Raw genomic sequence first — 18,419 nt, 5'->3', positions numbered from 1 at the left:
TGTTGGGAATGCATTCCATGCCGAATTATGAGGTGTGACTAAATAGAATCATTAGATTGGGAATCAAACTACACTGGTTTCACTGTTTTTGTTGAATTCACTAAAAAGAACTGATTCATTAGAATCATTAAGGAACACAGTGTGTTTTTGATTCACTTAAAGAACTGACTTATTTGAATCATTTGTTTGGGAATCAGACTAACCTGATTGTGCTGTAGTTGTTTAATTCACTAAAAAGAACCAGTGCTTTCAGAATAATGTTCAGGAAATGACTGGTTGTGTTGTATGTGTTTAATTCACTAAACCAACTGCAATTGGACTACACTGGTTTCACTGTATTTGTTTATTTCTCTAAAAAGAACTGACTCATTAGAATCACTTTGGATTTGATTCATTAAAAAGAACCAGCTCATAAGAGTCATTTGTTTGGGAATTAGTGCACTGGTTGCACTGTATGTTTTTGATTCATTTAAAGAACCAACTCATTAGAATTTTTTTGATTACGAATCAGACTAAACTGATTGTGCTGCAGTTAATTCACTAAAGAGAACGTCTCGGTTACGTATTTTAACCCTCGTTCCCTGAGGGAGGGAACGGAGATGTCACGTCGGATGACCGCCTGCTGTAGTGCTGTGAGCACTAGAGTCAGGTCCCAAGAGGGTATAGAGGGGGGCCTTGGAGGATTTAACCTTCTCGCCCCCTTAAGGAACCTGATGACCAGATCATGCTTCCCCAGCGACTTCCCTTCTACTTATACTCACGCTGTGATCAGCGGCAGCTGGATGCAATAATCGCATGCCAATGTGCATTGGCTCGTTTAGTTTACACTCGAAGTAGATTGGTCTCTCTAAGCGAGATCCCAATTCGTCGGTCATCCGACGTGACGTCGAGAGTGACCGACTGAAAGGGAACCATCTCTTTTAGAGTAATTTGTTCAGGAATCGTCTGGTTGTGTTGTATTTGTTTAAATACAAAAAGAACCAACTCTTTAGAATAATTATAGAATAGCATAGTTCAGCACTCTTACTACACTGGCTTCACTGTATTTGTTGAATTCACTAAAAAAAGAACTGACTCATTAGAATAATTCATTCAGGAATCGGCCTCCACTGCTTGCATTTTGTGTTTGATTCATTAAAAAGAACCAGCTCATATGAATCATTCATTTGGGTATTAGAGAGCATTGGTAACACTGTATGCTTTTGATTCACTTAAAGAACTGGCAACCCGAAGTGCAATGGTGCTACATGTCAGCGCATTGCCCACGAGGCCATTGGCGCTGACGTTGAACTTTGTTTTTGATTCACTTTTCGAACCAACATTCTTTTGGGAATCAAACTCATTAGAATCATTCTTTTGGCAAACACTGGTTGTGTATTCGTATAATTCACTAAAAAGAGCCAACTTATTTGAATCATTTGTTTGGGAATCGGACTACACTGATCTGTTTCGCATTGTAGTTTCAGTATAGCGTATCCAAACGCCATTTGAAATGTCCTGCCACAATTTCCTTTTTCAATAGGAAAGCCCTAAGTGACAAAAGTGTGCACCAAACCAGGCACGTGGATGAATAATTACATTAACATCTTTCTTCAAATCCCCCAACCCTCCTTTTTTTTAAAAAGGTAGTACACTGTTGTTTTCCCTCTATAGCTGTGAATCACCTCCACTCTGGCCTTCTCATCTTACCTCACATTGAGAGACGAGAAGATAATCCCAGCCTGCCCACTACTGTCAAAGGTCAGCACAGTTTAAAGTTCACCATCCACATCATTTATATGGCCTTAAATTAGCCCAAACGCAAAGTTCTAACTGTTCCTCTCTCTTTCAACCAGTTGTTAATCTTCTCGTCGTACTTCGAATCCAATGAGAAATAGGAATGCTCAGCGGACGGCTGTTTTGATTGAATTATACCCCTCAAGGACCACCGTGGCAGGCCCATACGCTTTTAATTTTGAAGAGGTAAGAAGCGATCACACGGGTACACGGTACTCCCCATACGTGGAGTATGTCATCCCCACCTATATATCTGTTCAGCCGCCATTGTGCACCTCTTAAAGGATGAGCCATTTCGGCTGTGATGGGTGGGGGGCGATCAGGAGCCCTATCTTAACAACATGCCGTCCTGCATTAGCCGTGTCCCTATTGAGGTGTCAGCCCATAAGTCTTACTCAGTGGGATGTCACAGCCAGATGATGGAGAGCGCTTATTCACTCCAGGGGATCTTGTAAAACTTGCATGCCCCCGGTCTCTACTCCCAGTCCGGCCTCCTCCTCGACATGGTCTCCCCTCGTGCTAAATCATAACTAGTGAATGACACGCTGAGATCCATTAAGCAACAAACGTATTTGGTTACTTACTTACTAAGGGTATTGCAAGGGTCTTCCTGGTTGAAGTACTACACTAAAAAAACTCATAAAAGTTATGTGCTTGTAAAGATTGACAGTTTAAACTTCACAGTCAAGTTAGGTATGAAACTGAAAGGTAAGATTTCATTCAGTCTGTATAATCACAATTGATCAATGGTTCTAAGTATTTGCAATTAAAAAAAAAAACAATCTCAGTATGCTTATCGAAATATTATGCATAATATTACACACACACACACACTTGTATAAATCTAAATATTCTATTTTAGTATTCTTATTTGATATCCTCAATTTAAATGGAGGAAAAAAGTTTGGGGTTGGTAAGATTTATTTATTTATTTATTTGATCAGGAATACAGTAGTATAGTGAAATATTACTACAATTTAAAATAACTTCGACTTTAATATATATTTTTGTGTGAAACATGATTAAAACAAAAAACTGGATTCTTTGCTGAATATACACCCGGTTTCACAGACAAGGCTTAAGTTAGTCCCAGACTAAAATGCATGTTTGAGCTGTCTCAACTGAAAATATCTTGCTCTGACATATCTTAAAATCTGTTCTGTCTCAAGATGCACACCTGTAATGTTTTCTTCTAAGGCATTTTTATAAAAGCTGTTTAAATATCTTAATTTAACTAAGGCCTAGTCCTGGCTTAAGCTAAGCCCCGTCTGTGAAACCGGCCAAACTGTTTTAGAATTTAATGTGTCCTTGCTGAATAAAAGCATTAATTAAAATTTTTTTTTATTATTATATTGATCCCAAACTTTTGAATGGTAGTATTTATGTAATCCACAGGGGGGAAAGCTTAATATGAATACTGTCCGCGAGCAGTTTGGATTTTAACTTTGTCAACATTTCTTCATGGCCTAATGCTTCAGACCTTTTTGTTTCACTCATTTTGCTTTTGATATTTAAGTGGCAGACTGTTTCTGTAACCCAGAGAGAAAATAGATAAGGAGAGCCTCCCCCTCAGTGAGGCTTCAATGATGTGCACCATTACGTTCAGTCGGCGACCCTTAACAGCTCCTCAGTGATGAGCTAAGCTTCTCAATTGCTCTTTCTCGCTATCACTGTATACGGCATGAACGGCATATCCTGTGCTGTTTTTTTTAACACAGCCTTTTATTTTGCATTTTATAATATTTCTTATTTTCAGTTGAATGTTTTAAAATGAATAATTAAACCATCTTTATTGGACAGTATATAAAATAATGTGTTTAATTTGAGTTCCAATTTTCATCCATTTTTAGTTTGGCTTTAAAGTAGAGGCATAAGAGACAGATTGCACTTGCCTTTAAATTTATTAGACATCATGCTAACATAATATTCACATTTTTACACATATCTTAGATTTGGCTGAACTCAGTGGGTTTACAAAACTCTTCACAGTGTTTATGTTTGTGTGGCAGCTCCTTTGTCAAATAATAAGAACTGATTTGTTCCCAAAGAAAGCTTTTTTGGCATTTGGCATTCCACATGTTGGATATATTGTTTACTTTTCTAATAACCAAACTCCCCCTTAAAGACAAAAAAATGGGCATGACTTGAGTGATTTTTGTGTCTATGTTTTTTAACTTGCTGATTTTAGCACAATATAATCTGCAAATCAGTCTGTCAGATTTTCAGCAGGAAATAGAGATGTGTATTTATCCCCTACTGCTAGATTAATGACCACTGGTGTAACCTTATGACCTGTCCGATTACAGGAAAAATTAGCTCAGAGGTCATTAGATTCAGATCTGTTCCATTCTGCCTTATTGGTGCCACTGACTCCAATTTTAGATCATTCCTAAACAAAATCGGAAGCCACAAGCAGACTTTCTTTTTTTGGTTATCATCACCCATATTGCATTTACAAATATACTTTACGACTTCCTTGAACCCAGACTGTGTCTCTGGACCTCAGTGAGGACGTTCACCTTTCGCATGCTCTTTAACTAAAAGTAAACAGTTGATGCTTCATTCAGGCTGTAGACATTTAATAAAGAATGTGTTTAACCAAATGTGTTTTATTGAAGGTAAATGGCTAATGAGCTCTTATGCAACCGTCAGAAACGGGTTACGGTTGCATCATTAATTATCAAATGAGGAATGTGCAGGCCTTTTCATCTTAATCTAGAAAGCAAGGGCCACAGCACAGCAGGAATTCAGATGATTTAGCTGGCTTTGACTTAATCAGTCTTAGAAGCATTTACAATGGCAGTGCACAATGATGGATCACTTTCTGGTCCCTGAGGAGTGTTTATATTGTGCTTTCACTGAACCGCTCACCCTGCTGACCGGCTAAGAGAAAATGAATAAGTTGGTTAGATTTGCGGGGTTTGTTATGGAAGCCCATTTCTGCCTCAGAAAAAATAAAAAAGGTAATTGCGAGATTAGGTTTAAGCTCAGAAATAAAGCCACAGTGTGCGATATAAATTTACAATTGCATGATATAAAGCTTCAACTGTGATTTGAAGTCATAACTGCAAGATAAGTCATATGGTGAGTTACAAAGTTGCAATTCTGAGAAGTTGCAATTGCGCTAAAGTCATAAGTGCAAGATTTGTCAAATTGTGAATTTTAAAGTCGCAATTCTGAGAAAGTCACAATTGCAAGATTTAAAGTAGAAATTGAGAAAGTCGCAATTGATACAAATGAAGTCACAATTGCGAGATAAAGCCACAATTGTGAAATAAAGTCGCAATTGTGAGAAGTCGCAACTGCAAGAAAGTCATAATTGCAAGATGTAATGTCAAATTGTGAGTTATAAAGTTGGAATTCTGAGAAGTTGTAATTGCGAGAAAGTCATAAGCGCAAGATTTGTCAAACTGTGAGTTTTAAAGTCGCAATTCTGAGAAAGTCACAATTGCAAGATTTGAAGAAGAAATTAGAAGAATGTCGCAATTGATACAAATGAAGTCACAATTGCGAGATAAAGCCATTATTTGTGAAATAAAAAGTCGCAATTCTGAGAAGTCGCAACTGCAAGAAAGTCATAACTACAAGATATAATGTCAAAGTGTGAGTTATAAAGTCGCATTTCTGAGAATAGTAGACAATTGTGGGATTTAAAATAAAAATTATGAGAAATTCGCAATTGATACAAATGAAGTGACAATTGCAAGATAAAACAGCAATTGTGAGACAAAATGTCACAATTCTGAGAAGTGAAGACAATTACAAGATTTAAAATAAATCGCAGTTGTCAAATCACAGTCACAAAAGATAAAACAGCAATTGTGAGACAAAATGTCACAATTCTGAGAAGTGAAGACACAATTACAAGATTTAAAATAAATCGCAGTTGTCAAATCACAGTCACAGTTGAGACAAAGTTGTAATTGAAGCTACAAAGTTCCAGTTGCTGTGAAAAAAAAGTCACAATTGTGTGATATACAACTAGATTTTTTTTTGAATATTTTCACAGACTAAGAACTTGGAAGGGTTTTTTATGGTGACTGCCAAATTAATCATAATTAGCCATTTTAAATCATTTAAATGATTTTCTTAATTAAAATTATTCGCAGACATCACATAATATTTGAGTGATCCAACACATTGTGTTGTTTTGAATGCTGATGCTTTCATTGCTAATTGGAGTGAAAGTCTTCAGCAGAATGATAACACTAAAAACAGTCTCCCCTGCGGAAAGCCCCTCATCCTGACCAGCCCATGAACCCGTACGCAGTCAGAGACATCTCTCTTCAAGTAACTGTACTCTTGTAAGTTTGTTGCCAAATGATCTGGCATGAAAGGATTTGCGAGCGTCTCTATGCCAAACTAGCATTTTTAATTGCTGAACCATAAAAATGGTCTTACGTGTTGTGGACTAGAAGATGCGGAACAGAATGTCTCCTCAAATAACGCTTAGACAGTAGCACGTACTCCACGTCATGCCCACCACCGAAAACAACCAGTACACAAACAAACTACAGAGCGATATCACTATCTAGCTGAGTCATGGATCCAAAAACATCACAACGGTGACCGCAAGAAAAACAAGAGCCTGTATCTTCTGCACCCACAATAACCGCTTGTGTTGATGTATCTACATGCTCTTTTGACTTTTTATCAAACCAATCCATCCTCAGCATTTATAATTTCCAGATCTGATCCCTTTTCTGCAACAAAGTTGACTTGTTGCTCAGTTCAGCGCTCATGATTTGGCTCAAGATAAGCACTTTGTAATGATTTGTAGATGTGGTATTCGATTCCGACTAAACCGATGCCGTGGCGCTCAAACAGAGATACTATCTTTGAAGAAATGTCCCGACATAATTTCTCCTCTCTCCTGGAGCCCGGCCAGCCTCTGTAAAGTTTTCTCTCCCCATAAACTTAAGTGGAGACTGAAAAATTTCATCTCCAGAGATTGATAGTGTGTGCTTAGGATATAGACCTCTCGGCTTTTATTAAACAAGGAGTCTTTTCTTCATAAGTGTTCCATTGTGTGCTATTTGTAGAGCGAAAGACTTCACGATGTCTCCCATCCAAAACTATCACCCTGCGTTTAGAACAATAGTATGTATAGCACATAATGTATAAGAGCAATATATATCGGTGCTTTGACAGGATGATATGTAAGTCAGAGGGGTTCGTGCCTTTGTATAAACCCCTCGGAGTTCTAATTAAATCAAATGTTTGATGTTTTTCTTTTCTCTTTCCACATGTTCAGGGTTGTTCCAGTGTGAGCATACCAAATTGAATGAATTAATGGCCTTGCAGCTGGCGGTACCACTCCGACTGATACCCTCTCCGTGTTTAGGTAACTTTGTATGCTTTCCCGCATCCGTTTAAATGCTGAATTTCTCTGCGTTCTGACTTTTTGAAGGCAAGCCAGTGTTTTAAATACCTCAGCGGATCTCAGACGATTCTCAGCCTTTGCCTTATCGGCAGTTCACCACAAATCCACAACCACCTGCATGCTATTTTAATAGCATCTCCCAACGCCTCAGGCCTTGTGTAGCACCAACAAGGCCAAGTTCCGGAGCTAATTTTGCCCTGAAAATGCAAACTATGCTTAAAGTTTTAAGATGATTCAGTTTGAAGTATTAGAATTTATTCTCATAATATGTGGAATCACTTGACATTTCGTTTGAAAAGAACCAGACAGATCACAAAAAAATAATAAATTGGCACTGTCTCAAACAGTCTAACTTTAGTTCAAGGACACTAGTCTATGTACAGTATGTAAATTAGCACAGAAAATGATTTGGACACGTCCCTCAGTTAAAACTAAATTCTGGCCATCGCTTGGAGGCCATCTTAAAGGAATAGTTTACTCAAAAATGAGTAATTTTGGGATCATTTACTCACCCTCATGTTGTTCCAAACCTGTATGAGTTTCTTTCTTGTGTTGAAAATAAAAGAAGATATTTTGAAGAATACTGGTAATCAAACAATTGATGGTCCCCATTGCCATCCATAGTATTTCTTTCCCTACTATGGAAGTCAATGGGGACCAACAACCGTTCGGTTCTTCAAAATTCTTCAAAATATATTCTTTTGTGTTCAATATAAGAAATAAACTTACACAAGTTTGGAACTACATAAGGGTGAGTAAATGATAACAACATTTTTGTGGATGAACTTCTGATTATGCAAATTCAATGTAATTTAATGTAAATTGTGCTTTTCTGGTCTAGTCTTATTTTAAAGCATAATATCTTGTGGCCATACATTTAAAACAGTCTGTTTTATTGTTTACTGCCTGGCCCTACATACTTGCATTGAAACAGTATTTTCTGTGATAATCTGCCACAAAAAGAGCGTTACTGAACCTCCCTGAGACACCTGTGCAGCAGTGTTTCTGGTACTTTGCACGTGGCGTTTGGGTCAGCAAACCTCCCTGTTATGAAAGGACCCCGGTATCAGCAGATAAAAACCATGGGAGTGACCAAGGCCTTTTTTTAGCCGCCAAACAAAAGCGCTCTTAATTTTCACCCTCAATATCAGTGGCTTTACCATCCTCCCTGTCCATCTAGGACACACTTTGTGTATCAAAAGGAATTTCTAATATCAGAAACACTGACCAATCATGTTGAACCTGCATTTTTGTGAGTGTGAGAAAAATCGGCATGAACAGTGGGCCATTGTTTTGAAGCAGACAAGGGAAAATTCATGTCCAGAGATGTAACGTAGCATTTCACCAAAGCCCATTGCTGATAAGAAGGACGATGATTCATTTCACCACACGTCTGTGGCTAACAGAGCTTTTATTTATTTGACAAAGATAGTGTGTTCTCTGTCAGCGTTGACATCCGTTACATTTGTCGTCCATGGTCTTCGGACCTGTCCGTTTCATTACTTACGACTTTAATCACAAGTCTTCTCATGTTTACAATAAATCGCTGCTTCAAGTGGAATCTGTTAGCTCAAGACTCCACAAGCATACTCAAACTTTGGTGTCCTTTGTCATGGGTGAGCAGTAACATTTCTCATTTCCTTTAAATGCTCTCTGAGGATTCCAAGAGGGATTCATCAAACAAGTGGAAATCATCTGGGGCTATCAATTAGTCTGCTGTACAAATGTAAAAAGTCAGTAGAGGTTCTACCTTGAAGTCAGATCTCTTTGATGCAATAGCGAGCTTTGGAAAAACAAAATATTTTCAGGGTCACTTGGACCGCTGTGTTTTTCTTAAGCCTGTGGAGCACTTGGGTAAAAGTCGGCTAGGTTTTATTTTAAGATAATTTGTTGTTTGTTAAGTGGAAAAATGCACTTGAATGGCCAGGGGAGCCATTCTTTTCCTCTGCTGTTGTTTCAGAAATTAGACATCTACAGAATTTCTCCGACCCCTTGGGGGAGCCCAGAAAAACCTATGGTCTTTTTTTCTCAGCAGAAATAGCAAAAAGTGGGTGTTGTGTGTGTGTGGAGTTCAGCAAAGAAGATGAGGTGAGACCTAGTGTTAACTAAAACTAATTATTTTCTCAGTATAGTGCTGCATTCGGCCTAATTGAAGCCAAACATTATAACATTTTTCATCTAGCTTATGTGTCACTCAGGTATTCTCTCACTATTTCAGTTTCAACAACATGTTAGTGTCGGATGAAGTACACAAATCAGGTAAAGTATTTGTATTTTTAAAACTCAGTTATATTTCTAAAAATGGCAGGATGTCCTAAACACATAGAATATGGCTTTTATAGGACTACTGTAGGTTTAAGCTCAATTTAAGTTCGACATTAGTTCGGTAACTTACTGTGACGAGAGGGGCGGGGCCGAGAGCCGTGGGAACGGAGCGAGGCCGGTGGAGGAAATGCTAATGCACGACACCTGCACCACTCACCGGTCTCGAGTCCCACGGAGGAGCTCCGGAAGGATAAAAGGAGGAGTGACGAGTGTTGGACGAGAGAGGACCAGGCCTGGATTTTATTTTGTGTTTTGTGTGCGGCAGTCGTCCGCGAGGGGCTGCCGCTTTACTTTCATTTTGTGTTTGTTTATTTTATTAAAGTTTTCTTTGAACGTTCGCCGGTTCCCGCCTCCTTCTTCCCGACCTACGAACGTTGTTACACTTACTTTTCGCGCTATCAGTAAAATCCTCAGCGTCCGTGAGCTCTGAGCATCTTATTAGCCCGTCTGGTCTCATTGTTTATACGTAGGTATTATTACGTAACATTTACAAGCACAAAACGAAAAATTGTGTATGTTTTTATTGATGCTAAAACTTACAATTTTGACATTTTTCAACGTTTAAAACGTACAAATCGCTATGTATTTTTATCTAAAAAACTTAAAATATTTACGTATCTTTTATATCATTAAGATATTCGTATCAATGCATTTTTGTCAATAAGCAATTTAGATTTTTAGACCCCTTAAGGCCTGTTCATACCAAGAACGATAACTATAAAGACACACTGGTATTACAGTGGTGCACCAACTCCAACTTGAGATCCAACTCCTCACACTTTACATATCCCTAAACCTACCCATGTCCACCCCCTGGATCAAATGGTTCCAATTACTCTTATGCATACCATTAAAGTGTGACAAACATGCAAAAAAATAAGAAATCAGGAAGGGGGCCAACACTTTTTCACACCACTGTAGTTCTAAAAATCGTTCTCAATATTAAAGAATAGCAGAGTTCACACCACAGCTATAACGATAAAGGCACAGAGAAACGATATCGTTGGAAACTTTTTCAGAAAGATTTTTTCCAGCTGATGAACGATACAAACATTGACAGCCAATCAGAATCCATCCTGCTATAACGAGCTCGAGAATTTAAAGCGGCAGACGCATGTGCGCTTAGAATAAACAGACAATATCGTTCGCTGGTGTGGACGCTAATATCGTTATCTTTATAGTTATCTTTATAGTTATCGTTCTTGGTGTGAACGGGGGCTTTAACCTACACTCAAACCTAAACCTACCGTACCCATTTTATAGCGAATATGCATTTTTATCATAGGAGTTACCATGTAAGTACACTGGTATTACAGTGGTGCACCAACTCCAACTTGAGATCCAACTCCTCACACTTTACATATCCCTAAACCTACCCATCTCCACCGCCTGGATCAAATTGTTCCAATTACTCTTATACATATTGTTGTTACAAAGTGTTGTTACCAATGTCCTGTTACACATTTGTACTTACACAAACCATTCTGAGGGTTGTTACATGTGTGTAGTTAGAGAAATATTACAGCTGTAGATACTATGAACCAATGTGTACTTACACTGTGGTTACATACTACGTACACATCTAGTTACTATGCAAGTACACAGGTATTAGGGCCACTTAATATAAAGTGGGACCAGATATAGTTCTAAAAATCGTTCTCAATATTAAAGAATAGCAGAGTTCACACCACAGCTATAACGATAAAGGCACAGAGAAACGATATCGTTGGAAACTTTTTCAGAAAGATTTTTTCCAGCTGATGAACGATACAAACATTGACAGCCAATCAGAATCCATCCTGCTATAACGAGCTCGAGAATTTAAAGCGGCAGACGCATGTGCGCTTAGAATAAACAGACAATATCGTTCGCTGGTGTGGACGCTAATATCGTTATCTTTATAGTTATCTTTATAGTTATCGTTCTTGGTGTGAACGGGGGCTTTAACCTACACTCAAACCTAAACCTACCGTACCCATTTTATAGCGAATATGCATTTTTATCATTTTATCAATAAGCGATTTAGATTTTTAGACCCCTTAACCTACCTCCAAACCTTAAAGGGGTCATAGGATGCCCATTTTCCACAAGTTGATATGATTCTTTAGGGTCTTAATGAAAAGTCTGTAACATAGTTTGGTTAAAATTTCTCAATGGTAGTGTATTACCCTGTCAAAAACAGCTCTTTTCAGATCAAGCCGTTTTTGTAGCATTTTCCTTTAAATGTTAATGAGCTCTGCTGACCCCGCCCCTCTCTTCCGAGCTGCTCTCAGAGAGACTGTTTACTTTAGCCGCATTCATCGTGAAACTTGCTAATTAGCACATTATTAGGAAAGGCGATTTGCAAAGATTCGTTAAAAAAACCTTACACTCACTTCTTCTGTAGATGAGGCTGGATCACGAATGATTCGCGCGAACATAGACACATTTATGTAGATCGGGGGCACATTCCATTCAGAAACAATGTAATCCACTGCGAGTTCAGCAGCTCAGATGTTGGGAGTAAATGACGACTGCTATGTTCATTATTACATCCAACAACAGAACACCTCAATCGCTTAGGAGTCATTCTTGTCTACAACTGCTCCGGCGGTGAAACAATGGCGGACTGATGACAGCTCACTCAGGGCAGGTCTGCGGTAAGACGCCAGTCCAGTCTGTGCTGAAACTTGTAAAAGTGCATGTAGCATCCTATGACCCCTTTAACCTACCCATTTTATAGCGAATAAAAAAGGATATAAAACGCAATTGACCGAAATATGCAGGAAAATAACCATTTTAGTAACAATATAGCATTAAAAATATTTTTATAGTTGCTAATCCCACTCCTGCCTCTAAACCTAAACATAACTATTTCTGTACAGTATAAGAAAAACATAACCGATAAATGCAATTACAATCATTTATTTATTGAAAAAAATGTCAAAAGCAGTACCAAACGTAATCCAAATGACGATGCGTTGCAGTCGCAGTACTCTTTGGCAGAATACAGAAGGTTTGTGAGGTGCAGAGCAGAATTTAAGTTGTTAATCGCTGAAAATATTATCCAGATTATTTTCCAGATCCACTCCGTGAAGGCGCACGCACGCATCATTAAAACACACCTCACCAGAAACACAGCTTGTTGCGATCTGTGAAGAATGCAGGCGAGCATAGATAATATACGTAGATGCCTCATTAGCACTGTATTTTATGTATTGCACTGTATTTTATGCAACCCGAAATGATTGCACTGTATTTTATGTATAATCATTTTCTATTTTTAACGGTCTTAAATTAATTTTAAATCAATTTTTAAATCATTTTCAAAGTTTTTAAATTCCTTGTTTTATTTTTGTGATTATTTTTTTGTGATTATTTTACTTTCTTTTATGTAAAGCACTTTGAATTACCATTGTGTATGAAATGTGCTATATAAATAAACTTGCCTTGCCTAGCGACTGTTTCTATGGGCCGCGATACGTAAGCCATCCGCCATTTTTGGAGCGGTCTGCGAACCTTTGAGCGCGTTGACTGTGTGCGTCTACAACAGCAAGTTACGCTTGTATATCTTTGAATACTCATTGATAATTATGGTAATGACTTCAAGTTGACCGTTCCAAAATGGCCGACGCGTCAACGTATCTGGAGCGGTCGAATAGGGCATCTATACATATCTGTGCAGGCGAGAGCCAATGAGCGTTCGATTTTCCTGCCGTAAAACCTGTCGTTTGAAGTGGCAACATTTTAATTTGTAAAGAGCACGTCAGTGGTCAGTCAACGCGAGCGCGGTCTTTGCTGTTTATGGTCTCTGGTCTCGATGCTCGGGATGGAGATGAAGATCGCCGAATAAAGGCTTGGATTTGGGTCTGTTCCTCGCAGTCGTATGGATCCTGAAGATTTGTATTACAGCGCACGAATAAAATTGTTTCATTTCGTAATTATGTTACGATTTTGGTGTATTTTATAGTTCTATTTTCATTCACAGCATGTCGGAGAAAATGCCTTTTGTGGCCCATGGCAAACAAAGTAAAGTAACATGACAAGTAAAGGTTAAACAATTGCAGAAATTTTATTTATTTTAAGTGTTTAAAGTGAAGTCTTGTTTAACATTATGTAGGCCAGGGGTGCCCAAACTCGGTCCTGGAGGGCAGGTGTCCTGCAGAGTTTAGATCCAACTCCAATTAGACACACCTGAACCAACTAATCATGCTCTTACTAGGCATACTAGAAACCTCCAGGCAGGTGTGTTGAGGCAAGTTAGAGCTAAACTCTGCAGGACATCGGCCCTCCAGGACCGAGTTTGGGCACCTCTGATGTAGGCTATTCTCGGAAATGAGCTGGCAGCAGAAATCACACAGAACAAAATTAAATGTTATAATTTCATATTAAGTAAACGAGTAAACAATAATAATGCAATTGAAAACATAAGGTCATTGATATGACAACTAAACAAGGCAATTCATATGACAACTAAAAACTAATAAAATTAATGCCGCGATTTCAATATTCATAAAGATTCATTTTTAGGTGTCATCAATACGGCCGTTTTGTACGTTTAAATGCTGAAATACATAAGTATTTGTACCTTTAGATGCTGAAAATACGTCAGTATTGTACGTTTTAGTGCCTGTAAAAACGTATGTAAATGTACGTTTTGTAGAACCAAATTTTACGTAAAATACATACAAATTATCATGAGATCACGTTGCATTAGCCTACATGCGTTTCTTGGCTCATTTTGAATCTGACATTATCTGATAACTGATAACATCTGATAACTGGATACTCGCTCCGAACGGATCATTGAATGAAGAATATAAAATAGAAGACAGACGAAAAAATAACTATAGCCTATGTAGGCTATTTTTTAAATATAGAACATATTTGAATTTATTTATTTTTTTTGTCCATACAATGGAAATTAATGAGGTCTAATGTTTTCAAAATATTTTCTTTTGTGTTTCACAGAAGAAAGTTATACATGTTTGGAACAAGTAAAATATGAGTTTTCATGCTTTAGGTGAACTATCCCTTTACAGTACAGTTACAAAGTAAAAAAACAACACAAATGGTCACAAGTCATTAAGAATGATGAGTACATGGGACTAGATTGGTAACTTCCATCTACCCTTTACTTTGGATCTCTGCCTCTTGATGCTGCCAAAGAGCAGTTTAATCCAAGCCGTTATTCCAAAGCTCTTCAGCTTGATGACAAGATAAAGGACTTTGACACAGTGACTTCTGCTGACATGACAGACTTTTTCTTTTCCTTGCTCTCCTCTTCCCTGAGTTGAAGAGTTGAATCCTGGGTCAGCAGCTTTCAGCAGAACCCCAGACTACAATTCCAGATGGTGAAGTAGGACCAGATCTCAGCTCATCAATTCAATGAGAACTGCCTCTGCTTAGCCACGTCCTGCTCCTTGGTCAATGCTTCCGGCTACACCGAGGCCTAAACGTTTGACAAATAAAGACGGATTTCAGTTAATTGGTTAAGGGATGGCCTTCGTGTATGAAACTGGCAGCGAAATATGATGCAGATCCAGCCGTTTCCGTGACCTCTTGAAAGCTTCTGAGAAGCATAGTGACTAAACGTCGCCTTTTGAGACTCATTTAAAGACATTTGTGATTAACAAAATGGGGGGAGACTGAAGTGGAGGAAGTGATTGTTTATGCGTAATGAAATACATTATTCATTATGTGATAGTCTAAATGACTTTTGATTGTTTTCTGTTCCTCATAGTGTAAAGTTTATAGCAACAGTCACCTCTTAGATTTGCAATATAGTGTTGTCTGGTAATGTTTGTGTGCAACTGTTGCTATGAAAGCAACACGGATGGCAAGAGAAACAGAAAAGATAACCTTTAAAGCGTTCATACATCAAAACAAAAGAAACTTTCAAGGACGCTAACAGCTGCTTCTGTGATAAAATAAACAGCCAACATTTTCATCAAGGAATCAAATATGTCTGTAAATGAACAACACACTCACTTAGCCTATACACAGAATAAACTATTTTAGGCTATTTTTAATCAAAATTTATTTTATATTTATTGATATTCAGAAGAAAAGTTGCTGCCGTAAATTCCCATTTTTGTCATTATTTGGTTGCAACAATCGCTATTTCAAACTGAAGAAACCTGCGCGATTCATTAACAGAAACCTGAACGAATCATTTTTTGAGCCGATTCTTTTCTATGAACATGTTCAATCTGTTCACAAATGGAACTGAATGATTCATTCTCGAAATGGAGGCTGCAGCTATTCTCGATCAAAACTTATTGATTCAGTGTTACCTGGAGAGTCAACTCAACGAACTGGTCCTGTCTGACTCAAAATGCAACAAAAACCGGTAGAAATTTCATCCTCAAGATTCGAGTTTATTTAGCCTATTATTGAACCGATTGCGCGAGAAGTAAGTTACTAGTGCTCAAACCACCATAAGCTTTATTCTGTCTGTGTCTCTCCAAATATGTATTTTGAGCAGTAGGATAGAGCGCATAAAACTGCAAAATAATAAATGATGGGCCATCGCTTTGTAATACATTTCCTACTATTTAAGTAGCATACATTAAAATTAAGCTTTTTTACTTGTAGCCTACTTAAATAAAACGTAGCCTATACTTTTACTGGAGTAGGCCTAATAATTCACGTTAGGGTACTTTAACGTGTGTACTTCGTTCACCGATGTTTAATTATCACCCCAACTTATTTCCTAGTTCTTCTACAGATAAATGCACTGATTGCCAGTATTTTACAATAAGTATCCATACTTCTATTAATTCATCATTATATTGTTTCATATTGGACCATAAAAGCGTCTGGATGTCGGGCGTGTGTTGTGTCACGCCATATTTTTTCGAACCACTGTGGAACTAAAATCTTCGTCACTGTCTATTATTGTTGTTGCAAGTATTCTACAAATGGTTATGAATGTCCATGGGCCCTGCTTAAAAGTTAAAGCTAAAAATTGACTAAGTGCTAACAATATAATACATGATTCGTTTGTTTTCACGTCTCCAACCTGAAGGTATGAGGACTTCCAGATGAGGTCCATCTCAGGCTGGAGATGTGGACTCCAGTAATATTACTCTCTTCCAGACAGTGAGCCAGAGGTTAAGCAGGAACTCAGCCCTTGCTGAGGGAGTGTGTGTAGGGGTGTGTAAGTCCTCTCTTCCTCACGGCAGATTGTGCAGTGTTATAATTGACTCATCCCTCCTCATGTCCTCATCGCGTATTTCTCATCGGCCTTTCATCGTCCTGCATTTGATGGTCGCCAATTGTAAGACAAAACAGTTTCATCAGTACGTTTGTACATGCGCTTTAACTGACGTTGCTTGCGTGGAATTTCTTTCTGATTCGATAAATCAAACGCGTTTCATTGCTTTGCATAGCGACCGACGGATTACATTTAAAATGTGATATTCTAACTTAACTTTTTTTGTAATAAAACAAACGTTACTCAGTACGTTTGTATTTGACTGTTAAATTACTTGACAGTTCAAAAGTTCAAGTGAACGTGAGCACCTGCAGATAAGTTTCTCGCTCGATAATGAGATAAGAAACTTTTTTTAATTTAAACAAAAATCGCCCTGCACTTAAACACAGTTGTTGTGGATCCTCAAGGTTAACCTTATTTTTCTGACTAGCAGTGAGTTGAATCATCAGTAAGCAAGCCTATTTCATTTAATTATGCGGAGCTTTCGGCTCATAAATATTAGGCAGTGAGAAACATTATGAATAATAGAGCTTAATGAATAAATCAAGGAATACGTTAAAATAAAAACAACTACGAAATAATAATTGTAAAAAAATAATAATTTGAAAGAATAAATAAGACTATCTTTAGTCTATATCGTGGGACTATTTTCTGTTTGTCTTTTCATTACATTAAGTTCATTTTAAAACGTCAGGAAGAAGTCAAGAGACGGTGCATAGGCTAATATTGTCGATAAATTATGGGAGGGGGAAAAAAAAGGGCTGACACGGCCGCTTGGGTATTTTTAAAACATTAAATAGGCTACCAGTAATTGATTGGGCATTTATTATTATTATTATATTGCTATTATATTACCCTCGTTTAAAAGTTTTAAAAAGAAGTCGCGGAGTCAGTGATCTATTTTAAGGTTTTTCGATCTGCCATAAATTAAAAAACGTGATAAACAATAACACAGTTTAATAATGAACATTTTCAGTTCTCTTAAAGATTTTGTTACAACAATCCACTTAAAAAATAATCTTAATAATTTTGCCTTCAATGCAAGAATTTCTAACGGCCATAATGCTCTAAAACATTTTAATGAAACGCCCTAAATTATAAGGGCAGCCGCATTTGTTTAATGCATATTATGCCGTCTGAACGAGAGAAAAAAAAAACATTACGTTTGATGGATGTTAATGATAAAGTGCGAGCTTGCGCGAGGTCATTACGACGCTGTAAGGTCACGCACCTCAAAATAAAGTCTTGAAACAAAATTAAAGACTACATAACCGAAGCATAGGGTTAGAACGATACATGAAACTAAACGTCTGTCCTTTCACAAACCAATTACATTTTAAAATTCCAATTCAAAACGGAATTTACATTTATTTCCGCCTCTTAAATAGCCACCTCAGACATTCCCTCAAATCTGCATAGTACTGTACACGCGCAGCCGAAGTCGGAAGTACATTTATTAACACGTTTACAGTGTCTGCTAAAATGTGTTTCAAAGCTCATAAAAAGCCAGTCTCTGAATCATTGTTATCCATCCGCCCGACTCCCACAAACACACACAGTTTATTGAGACTCCCAGCATGCTGTATGAGTATACAGGGAGGAAGGAGTATTGTACAGGGAGAAGTAAATGAATGAAGTGTTAGGCTCATCTTTCCTCACTAGCCCCGTGGCTCCTCCTCCTCCTGACTCCTCAGAGGGTGAGCTCCTGGGCCTCCAAAGAAAACAGACACGCAAGAA

General features: G+C 37.9%; 1 protein-coding gene across 1 annotated transcript in view; it reads left to right on the top strand.

Moving 5' to 3' along the window:
* The window catches only part of ccdc73 (coiled-coil domain containing 73), a 15,347-nt gene extending 8,026 nt beyond the window's left edge, over positions 1-7,321 (top strand). Inside the window, exons 16-18 of the mRNA XM_016552007.1 lie at positions 1,654-1,740; positions 7,031-7,086; positions 7,187-7,321. Of these exons, the coding sequence (XP_016407493.1) occupies positions 1,654-1,740; positions 7,031-7,086; positions 7,187-7,321 (278 nt within the window). The remainder of the gene's footprint in view (positions 1-1,653; positions 1,741-7,030; positions 7,087-7,186) is intronic.
* Positions 7,322-18,419: the final 11,098 nt, after the last annotated feature.

Source organism: Sinocyclocheilus rhinocerous, unplaced genomic scaffold (genome assembly GCF_001515625.1).
Source record: "Sinocyclocheilus rhinocerous isolate Xijiao unplaced genomic scaffold, SAMN03320098_v1.1 scaffold255, whole genome shotgun sequence".
Classification (NCBI taxonomy): Eukaryota; Metazoa; Chordata; class Actinopteri; order Cypriniformes; family Cyprinidae; genus Sinocyclocheilus; species Sinocyclocheilus rhinocerous.
The sequence above is the reverse complement of the archived record's forward strand: the minus strand, read 5'-3'. Positions and strand labels throughout refer to the sequence as shown.